We start from the raw sequence: 10,307 nt of genomic DNA, 5'->3' as shown, positions 1-10,307 counted from the left end.
ATTATCCAGTCAAAGAGGAATTATCACCTTTTCTAATGCTATTCTTCTTACTATGCTTTATGTCTTCCCTTTCTTTTTTTAGCTATGCTACAATAAATCAAAATAAATAAAAGTTCAAAGTTAGTAGTCTAATAGGCTTGTATCAAAAGGACTCTCTAGATCCTGGGGATGGATTTTTTTAGCTATAAAAATAAAGTAAATGTCCTCAAACAAGTTCAAAAATATTGGACGCAATGCAATGCAACAATTTGAAAACCAAAGAAGTGCAGCCCAACAGCAGGTATGAAGAAGCACCAACGTGACCTCTGTTTATGTCACATCTAACTATGAAGAGAACTTTTAAAAGCGTCAGCAATCAACGTGTTTTTTTATTTGATATGCATGAGTACCAAAAGAAACAAGATTGAGAAAGCTTTACATTGGGACAAACAATTCAAAGAAAAGACAGTTGAGAAAGAAATAGAAAACTACACAAAAAATTGATAGAAAATCAAATCTTATACTTTATTAAAATGTTGATAATCATCATTAGAAATATTGAAAGTAATATAGACACTACTAAAGATACAAAAGACAAGCTAAATTGTTTTGGCAGATTTAAAAGATTCTGGAAAAAAATAATTCTTATTGGTATAAATCACCAAAACAAAATACAAGCAAGAGACCCAAGTACCCAACAGCCTTACCTTGAAAATTACCATAATGCTTCAAACGTTCATGAACAAGAGCTAAAGCTGGTCCCTGAACATCCCTAACAAGCTTCTCAACCTGAAATAATACATTCAAATAATGTGTTCATGCACTAACTGACCAATGAGTCAAAATAGTACCAAAAGTTACTAGTGCACTTACAGTTTCTTGTGTACAAACTCTCAAGATTTCAGCAATGCATGTCTCTGCTGCTTTACGAACATCTGATGATTTATCCTGGATGAAAATTTCATAAAGTCATAACCAGAAAGTATGGAAAGGGAACTGCCATCATGATTCTTGCATCTCTATGCACATTATTGTTAGCATGGAAATATTCTAGCAATGCAAACAAGTAAAAAGAATATTTCACTGTTTTTGACAAGTCAGAATTACCGTCAGAGCAGAGGATGCTGGCTTTAGTAGCTGTACAGCATCAGGAAATTCAGTTAACCCAGATAGTTGTTTTGACAACCACTCAAAAAGATCTTTGCGCCCTTCCGCACCAAGTTTTGCATCTGTCCAAGCTGCTGCAATGTAAGGAACCTGCAAGAAGTATAGAAGTATACAATCATGCCACCTGAGACAAAAAAACTAAACAGCTTCCACAGCGTAGAGCAAAAAAAAGAAAACTTACCATTTTATCAAGATGAACAGCAGAGAGCCAAGAATCTAAAGTATTCAATGTGCATTCCCTCATATGCTTTTTATTGTCACCCAAACATTTCAAAACATCCGCTAAAATTCCCTGAAAGAAATCAATACACTCACATTCAAATTTAAAGAGTACACTACATAAAATTAGCGATCATGAATTAGAAATCAACCTTGCTTGCTTTCTCAACAGCTGGACCCATTGCACATGCAACATTGCCAATGCATGTCAATGTTGCCATGACTAAATTTTTGTTGCTATCACCTAGACGACCCCTTAGAGCACCAAACAATTCAGCTGAAAATAAACATTAAACAATAATTAACAAATGGGAGGATATAAAGGAGGCTGAATAGCATGTACAATAATAAATAATAACAATAGAGGGAGAGAGAATTTAAACATATGATAGAATGTAACAGTTCCATTGGGTTGGACGCGCTTGTTAGCCTCTTCCAAAACTTTATTCACAACTTCAATTGACTCCAAGCGAGCCTAGAAAGCAGAAAATACAAAACATCAAAACACTACAATGGCTGCTAAATATCTCCCCTTTGGACCTTCCAGCAGCAGGCAAGTGTCAGGCTCCATCCCTAAAAACCTTAATTATGATCAAAATATTACCTTCCAATCAGTACTTTCTAAGCCTTTAAGCAGGGTAGGTGTAATCTTCCCACTAATATCTTCCCGTGGCAGGCCATCTAGTCCACCAGAAGATGCAGATGTAGGTTCTGCTGATTTAATAGTTCTCTTTGGAGCTGCTACTGCACCCTAGATAAGATATGGGAATACATCAGTAACAAATAAACAAAAACAAACAATACATGCATCTTGAATGATTAAGTTGGAGCACCTCAAATGGATTCTTCTCATACTCCGTATCCAGTGCACTAAGAAGTGCAGGTTTAACATCAGAAAGAAACCCTTTAATATCTACAAAAGAAAAGGGGTGGGAGGGAGTTACAAATTAATTATAAAAAAAAAATCAATGTTTGGGAGCAGTTCAACTAAATATTTAAAAGGAATTTGAGGTGTGTGGACAATTCAAATCAAACGAGTATCAACCTGGGCCAACAAATTTATGCAAAACACCCAAAAGCTTGACAGAAGAATTTCTAGTAGCAGCTGCACTTGACTGCAATCCATTATCCTTACAAAAATCAATTAAATCCTGTAAAACAAAATATATCAATTCCTTTAATAGCTGAACATGGTATTTATTAACTAACAGTTAGACAACGCAAAAAAAAAGGGCCCAAATATAACTCCAAACCTTAAATTTCAAATGTGAGATGCCAAAATCTTCCACTGCTGAAACCATCCACAGTAGCCCCTCGCTAAGAACCTTAGGATTCTTGTGCTCTTTCAGTATCTTGTAAAGCTACAATACAAAGAATTCCTTGACTTTTATTGGATTATAAAAAATAAAAAAAGCAATCAAAGAAAAGAAATACAAGTTCCAATCAATTTAGAACCTAATATGTTTCATCCCTGCTTCAGAAGTTCACAAGATAAGTGCAAACAAACGTCTCTACAGAAATGATTTAAATGTAAGACTTACTCTTTCAAAAATAAATCCAGGACCTACAGCTTCACAAAAAGTAGTAAGGCACTTCATGGCATGAGCACGAGTCTTGATGTCAGCGACACGCTCACTTATACCTGTCAATTCAGGAATAATGACAAGCAAAAATAAGGAACTATCTAATCAACCACCAAACAACTAAGAAGCCAAATACGTGTGCAAAAGAGATCACACAGTTTTAAGCAAACAAATCCCAGCTCCAAACTTATGATCAACCAAAACCAAGGAACACTTACCCAGAAGGCAAAGCACTACACACTTCTTAGCAAATTTGGTTGACGAAGAGGCTATGAAAGTAACAACTTCAATAACCTGCTGCTGAACCTGCACTATTCAAACTCTATCCCATAAATAACTATCTTCACAGCCAAAAATATCCACAAAGGTAAAAAAGACAGATATCTGCAGCAATGAAACCTTTAAATACCTGAACATTTTTCTCACTCCAGCCAGGGACAGCACACAGTAAACGAATCAATAACTCAACCCAGTGGTCTAGGTCTGATAAACCTTCCACTTGTTGTTTAAATGAAGATATTGCTGCAAAAAAAAAGTCATTTTAAGTAAATAGAAACTAAAGCATCCAAAAAGATATATCAATTCCACTCCCATAAGGCTTTTATCTAAGAAATATATTACACTGTTCTACCAATTCTTTAATGTAAAATATCTGGAAAAGCTCTGTACCATCAAAAGTAATATTTTTGTATAGTTACTGCTTTCATGGTGTCTCGGTGTACATGAGGTGCTACAAAAAGGAGGCCAACTAAGTTTTGTGTCCTAAATGATGTGTTTTAGGCAAAAAGGACAGTTAGTAGATCACTTGTTTCTGCATTATAATTTTTCTATATTGCTGTGGTTTAAGTTATAAAGAGAGTTTAAAATAGCAATGAGCTAAGCCACAACATTGCTCCGATCTCTTAGGATATGTTGTTCCGGGTGACAAGAGGTTAAAGATGTATATTGTTGTAACAATGGCTATCTACTGAGCTATATGGCTGGAACACGGTAAAAGAATCTTTGCAGATGTTGAGGAAGGTTTATAGATATGTTGCATCGCCATTCAGTTATATGATGCATAAGAGTTCAATGATATTTCGTTTTAAGACTTGGTATGGTAGTGGAGTTTTATTTTACATTTGTAATGTTATTGTATGTGCAATAAAATCCAGAATATACTGTAAAAAATGTGCACTAATATACAAAAGAAATGAACCAGTGATGCACTCAAAAACCTTTTGCAGCATCTCAAGCCCATCAATTTGCTTCTTAAAATCTGTGCTTAGAAGCCGTCTATGCAAATCCTCTCTGAAGTACTTCATCAAATCATTATGCATAAACATGTATGTTAAATAAATTCTGCATTAAATTAGATACAAAATAAACAAATCTGAGAAACTACTATATCCACAACCTCAAGGTCTTGAATTTGTTCTATCTGTGGATCTTCAAACTTAAACCTCCTTACTACCAATCTTTCCTTATCCTCCTGCAGATAAGTAAAGTCCAAATGATTACTTGTCAATATATTCAAAAGTATGAGACATTCAAAACTTGCTTGCTTAAGTTGTACCTTATTGGAATCTTTAACATTTAGTAAAGGCTGGGATTGAACTGATATATCTTGAACGGACATAATTGATTCTGACCTCAAAGCCTTCGTACCAACAGTTCTCTTTAAAAAATCATTAACTGAAAAAAATTAAAAAATAAAATAAAATAATAATAATCTCCTTACAAAATTATAAGTTATAAAAGAACTAGAAGTAAGCATTTAAGGAAACTTACAGAAGATGCTACTTTGCTTCCATGCTTCAAAACACCATTAGAAGTGGATTTACCCACTTTCGAAAGGGTCTTGGATGCAGGGGCCGAAATTGTTTTGGCAGATTCAAAAGATTCTGGAAAAAGATAATTATTATTGGTATAAATCACCAAAACAAAATACAAGCAAGAGACCCAAGTACCCAACAGTCTTACCTTGAAAATTACCATAAGGCTTCAAACGTCATGAACAAGAGCTAAAGCTGGTCCCTGAACATCCCTAACAAGCTTCTCAACCTGAAATAATACATTCAAACAATGTGTTCATGCACTAACTGACCAATGAGTCAAAATAGTACCAAAAGTTACTAGTGCACTTACAGTTTCTTGTGTACAAACTCTCAAGATTTCATCAAAACACTACAATAGCTTGGCCGCACACAGGGAAGAGGAGAAGAGCTGGCCTCCGGTGACGTCGTTCGCCTCTGGTGTCATGTGAGGGTTTGGGCCCGCGTGGTCAAAGCTTCGACGGGCTCTGAAGATCCCTAGCCAGCGCGTGTAGGGGAAGGTAGCGGTTGGTCTCCACAAAGACAAAGCTGAGAGAGAAACAGTGAATGAGAAAGGTCTGGTGGGAGAAAGAGATCCGAGAAAGAGGAGAGAGAATGATGAGGAAAAAGGAGAAGGAATTGAAGGAAATGAATTGGCCCCAAATGAAATGAAAAAAAAAAGCTAAGTGGTAGGATGGTTTTATTATTACCGCCCTTTTTTCATAAAGTGGCTTAGCATAACACTTTTTTATTAGTATTATATTCATGTGTTATGGAAATGGGTATTTGGTGTAGTGCAGTCTCAGATCCTATCTCCACTATTTTATAATTCGTACATGCTACTAAGTTCAATATATTAATTATACATTAAGGTTTAAAATATTACCTCTAATATAAAATCCTCCAAAGCTTGATCTCACCAACAAAGTTGTCAACAAAATACCTACTCAAATATAACAATATACAAAAAAATAATAAAAAAGTTAACAAAATATAAAGAAAAATATCATAAAGCTATATTGTAACTAAATAAACAATAAAATGCTTAAAGAAAACAAATAATTTGTTATATGTACTCATTTGTTTACTTAAACCCGAAATAATTTTTTTTTTTTTAAAGTTAACAACTCACATAAATAAAAATCGACTATAAATATCCTAACTAAATCAATAATAAAATATAACTTAAAAAAACAAACAATTTTAATATATACCTATTTAACCAATTAAACCCAAAATTTAAAAAGTTAACAAAATATAAACAAAAATTTACTAATAATAATCAAACTAAATAATTAATAAAATGAAATTTAGACAAAATATATACATTAATCTATATATATACTCATTTACATAGTAAATTCGAAATTTAATTAAATTTAAAAAAAAAAGTTAATAAAACTATCTAAAAATTAAAAATCCGAAATATAGTCAATTTATAAAAAAAATATCACAAAAATTATATTTAAATCATAAAAATTAATAAAATTACACTTACTTGTGGTAATTGAGCAATGTGGGTTCTTGATGTAGAAAACCCCAAAAATCCAATAAAGATTATGGGTTTTCAAACTATAATCTTCAAAAAACAAAATCTATACAAAAAAATCCAAAAAAACTATTTATAAGTTTCATAAACATATATAAATCATTATTTTAACATTAAAATTGAAAAAAAAAAATGGCTAAAAACGTACCTAAATATGGAGAACCTCGGTTGGGCGCCGCTGGTTTGGGAAGAAAACGTTGTTTGAGTGAAATGGGGCTCGGCTGGGGACGAAGAGGGTTTTAATATTGGAGATCCAGTTGAGTCAGCAGCCCACTGACGGTAAAAGAGCGTTTGCGTCAGTGCCCCACTGACGAAAACGCTCTGTTACCGCCAGTGGGCCACTGACGCCGTTAACGGCCTGTTTGCGTTAGTGCCCCACTGACGCAAACGGTCCCATTAAACAGCGTCAGTGTACATTATGATGCAATTGGGCCCTCATTTGTGGCAGTGCCCAACTCCCACAAATGCTAATTCTTGGTCAACAGCGTCAGTCAACTGCGTTGACTGACACGTTTGACTGACACAATTGCCCTTTTTTGTAGTAGTGCTAAGAGGGACCTAAATGAAATTACAATTAACAATGGGGTGCACAAAGAAATCACCTTAATAAAACAATAGTGATAATAATAATCTGATTATAAAGATATGATAATTAAATATTATTATTACTATTACTATCACTATTACTATTACTACTATTATTATTAATTTAATTTCTTTGTAATGCTTGATGTAGGTGGCATTATGGACACTACCTTCACATTGATTACTTTTCCTTTTTTTTTTCTTTGCTTGAAGTGGGGCATGTCCATTAAAAAAAAAAAAAAAGGCTGATCACTTTTCATGCCTTTTGAAATATATGCAAGTGAGGAGAAGAGCTGGCGATGGAGATAGCAGTTGGTCGTGGGTCCCACACATATGGGAGATGGGGAGTGGTCAGCTTGGCTCAAGGACGTGAGTGAGGGCAATTGGGACAGTAAGGCAATGGGCCTTGGACTCAGGGGACCTTGTAGGAGAGAGAACTGGGCTGTAGCACATGTGTACTGTAGCTACACAGGCCACTATCTACACAATTTCTTTTTGGGAGTTTCTTATTGTTTCGAGCGGCCCTTGCAAGTTTTGGCTTACTACTACGAGTTACTCTTTGAGTAACTCGGTTATTCTCTGTGTCCACGGACATCGCTCTTGCCTAGTCATTATTTAATCGTGAAGGGTTTCGAGATGGGATCCCTCGCTGATTAACCCTCTTGTTTGTTGCGGCTCCTCTTGTTTGGCCTTGGCGAGCTCTTTACTCGGCCATTTGAGCCGTAGTACTCCCACGGCACTACAACAAAATATATCATTTGCGTCAGAATAATAATAAAAAAGTTAACAAAATATAAAAAAATATATATTAAAGCTATATTGTAACTAAATAAACAATAAAATGTTTAAAGAAAACAAATAATGTGTTATATGTACTCATTTATATACTTAAACCCGTAATAATTTTTTTTTAAATTAACAAATCATATAAAGAAAAATTGACTATAACTATCCTAACTAAATCAATAATAAAATATAACTTAAAAAACAAACAATTTTAATATATACATATTTAACCAATTAAACCCAAAATTTAAAAAGTTAACAAAATATAAACAAAAATTTACTAATAATAATCAAACTAAACAATTAATAAAATGAAACTTATACAAAATATATCGGTTAATATATATATACTCATTTATATAAGTAAATTTGAAATTAAATTAAATTTAAAAAAAAGTTAATAAAAAATAAATAAATTCTAATAAAAAAATTCTAAAAAAATCAAATATTAAAATGAAAAGTTTAAACCTAAAACAATTACAAAATCATTAACAAAAAACTATGCAAAAATTAAAAAATCCGAAATTATGTCAATTTATAAAAAAAAAAATCACAAAAATTAATAAAATTACACTTACTTGTGGTAATTGAGCAATGCGGTTCTTGAAGTAGAAAACCAAAAAAAACCAAGAAAGTTTATGGGTTTTCAAACAATAATCTTCAAAAATACAAAATATATACAAAAAATTCAAAAAAAAACTATATATAAGTTTCATAAACATATATAAATCATTATTTTTACATTAAAATTGAAAAAAAAAATTGGATAAAAACGTACCTAAATGGGTAAAAGTCGGTTGGGGCGCTGCTGGTTTTTGAAGGAGCGTTTTTTGAAATTTTGAGGGGAAATGGGTCTCGGTTGGGGACGATGAGGGTTTTGGTGAAAACGTGAGCCAGTTGCGTCAGTGGTCCACTGACGGTAATGGGCGTTTGCGTCAGTGCCCCACTGACGCAAACGTCCCCATACCGTCAGTGGGCCACTGACGCCGTTAACCGCCCGTTTGCGTTAGTGGGCCACTGACGCAAACGACCCCATTAAACATTGTCAGTGTATGTAATGACGCAATTGCCCCTCATTTGTGGCAGTACCCAACTATCACAAATGCTAATTTTTGGTTGGGCACTTGTGATAGTTGGGCACTACCACAAATAAGGGGCAATTGCGTCATTACATACACTGACGGTGTTTAATGGGGCCGTTTGCGTCAGTGCCCCACTGACGCCGTTAACCACCTGTTTGCGTCAGTGGGCCACTGACGCAAACGGCCCCATTAAACATTGACTGACGCGTTTGACTGACACAATTGCCCTTTTTTGTAGTAGTGCGGGGCCGTCCTCTAGCTATTTTCGGGGTGACTGCAGCTTTGATTGCCCTTCATGCCATATTTTCATTCGAATGCATTGCTTGGTCAGCTGTCTCTTAAGCACCTATTTTCTAGCTCTACAATAGGCACATACCTCGTCAGATCGTAGTAATCCAGGTGAGGTTGTTGTGAGCTTTGCGTGGGATCTCGGGTGTTGTGGAAGGATTCCCCTCATCTAGAGTTCGTTCATCATTCATGGGTCATTTATAAATTCTTGGGAGCAGGAGGCCGCTTCCACATCCTGGGATATTTTCGGTGGGTGCAGTCATCGTGATGATGAAAAGAAAAGTTTAGAAGGTACGCAATGTGAGTTTCTCTTAACGCTCCCAATAAAAGCACAAAACTGTTGACGCAAATTTTTGTCAACTAAAAAAAGAAGAGCAATTAAGAAAATACATTGTTCTTAAAAAATAAATATGAACACAAGGAATTTTACGTGTTTCAATAGCTAAATCTATCTAGTTGGCGAATTATTTTTATTGATTACTTTGCATTAGAGCTAAAAGCAATTTCACATAGTTTCTTTACAATATTTGTATGATAAACATAAATGAATATGGTCCAAATATTTATAGACCCTATACCCTTCCCTATGATTAGGGGTATATATAGACCCAATTATAGATACTCTTCCCCACGATTTGAGGGGAAGTTATCCAAATATCTTTATTTGAATTTAAATTACAAATAAATCAATTAACAACCTAATATCTAGACTAATCCCTTGAAAGTAGGAATAATCTACTGAATACTGATTTGTGACGCTTTTTAAACACGCTTTCGGGCTGATAGTAATTCTTTTCGAGCTGGTATATGTCATTTACATCTCCAAATCTATTTTTCTCCGAGCTGAAATGAACTAGTAACTTTGTAGCTATTGTAATATTAAAAATGATAATAATATTTAAATCTCTGAGCTTATTGAATTATCTCCGACCTTATTCTCCAAGCAAAAATCTCTCAGTTCTGAGAAACAGGGTATAACATATTTCTATACATGATATTATTAAATGATAAATTAAGAATATAAACACGTGTGGTAGTCGACACTTTGATTTTATGCGGAAGAAACTGGGCAATAGCTTCATAATGATATGTTCTCACACTTCCATACATACAGACTGGTGGTGGGACATCCTTCTCTATATACAATTAATACAATTATCACACTATGACCAAGTGGGTTCGACTAGACACAGACATGTACCAGTGTTAATGTAAATTTAATATTGTAAACTGACAAATCGCAAAACCAGAAGCAGAAGATATTGAGTGGTCATGA

General features: G+C 34.2%; 1 protein-coding gene and 2 long non-coding RNA genes across 3 annotated transcripts; all 3 read right to left on the bottom strand.

Moving 5' to 3' along the window:
- Positions 1-622: 622 nt before the first annotated feature.
- LOC133780239 (protein MOR1-like) lies at positions 623-1,637 on the bottom strand. The gene is made up of 5 exons (XM_062220093.1): positions 1,518-1,637; positions 1,328-1,438; positions 1,087-1,236; positions 853-927; positions 623-768 (listed from the first exon to the last, which is right to left on the bottom strand). The coding sequence occupies exons 1-5, from the start codon at positions 1,584-1,586 to the stop codon at positions 625-627; spliced, it is 549 nt and encodes a 182-aa protein (XP_062076077.1). The 5' UTR covers positions 1,587-1,637; the 3' UTR covers positions 623-624.
- A 120-nt stretch (positions 1,638-1,757) lies between these two features.
- On the bottom strand, positions 1,758-2,485 carry LOC133780238 (uncharacterized). The gene is made up of 4 exons (XR_009869178.1): positions 2,411-2,485; positions 2,199-2,278; positions 1,970-2,106; positions 1,758-1,840 (listed from the first exon to the last, which is right to left on the bottom strand). It is a non-coding gene; the product is annotated as an uncharacterized LOC133780238 (long non-coding RNA).
- A 129-nt stretch (positions 2,486-2,614) lies between these two features.
- LOC133780237 (uncharacterized) lies at positions 2,615-3,260 on the bottom strand. Its single transcript, XR_009869177.1, has 3 exons — positions 3,167-3,260; positions 2,907-3,007; positions 2,615-2,726 (listed from the first exon to the last, which is right to left on the bottom strand). It is a non-coding gene; the product is annotated as an uncharacterized LOC133780237 (long non-coding RNA).
- Positions 3,261-10,307: the final 7,047 nt, after the last annotated feature.

The sequence above is a fragment of the Humulus lupulus genome, chromosome 5, assembly GCF_963169125.1.
Source record: "Humulus lupulus chromosome 5, drHumLupu1.1, whole genome shotgun sequence".
Lineage (NCBI taxonomy): Eukaryota > Viridiplantae > Streptophyta > Magnoliopsida > Rosales > Cannabaceae > Humulus > Humulus lupulus.
Note: the sequence above shows the minus strand (reverse complement) of the source record. Positions and strands in the feature narration are given on the sequence as shown.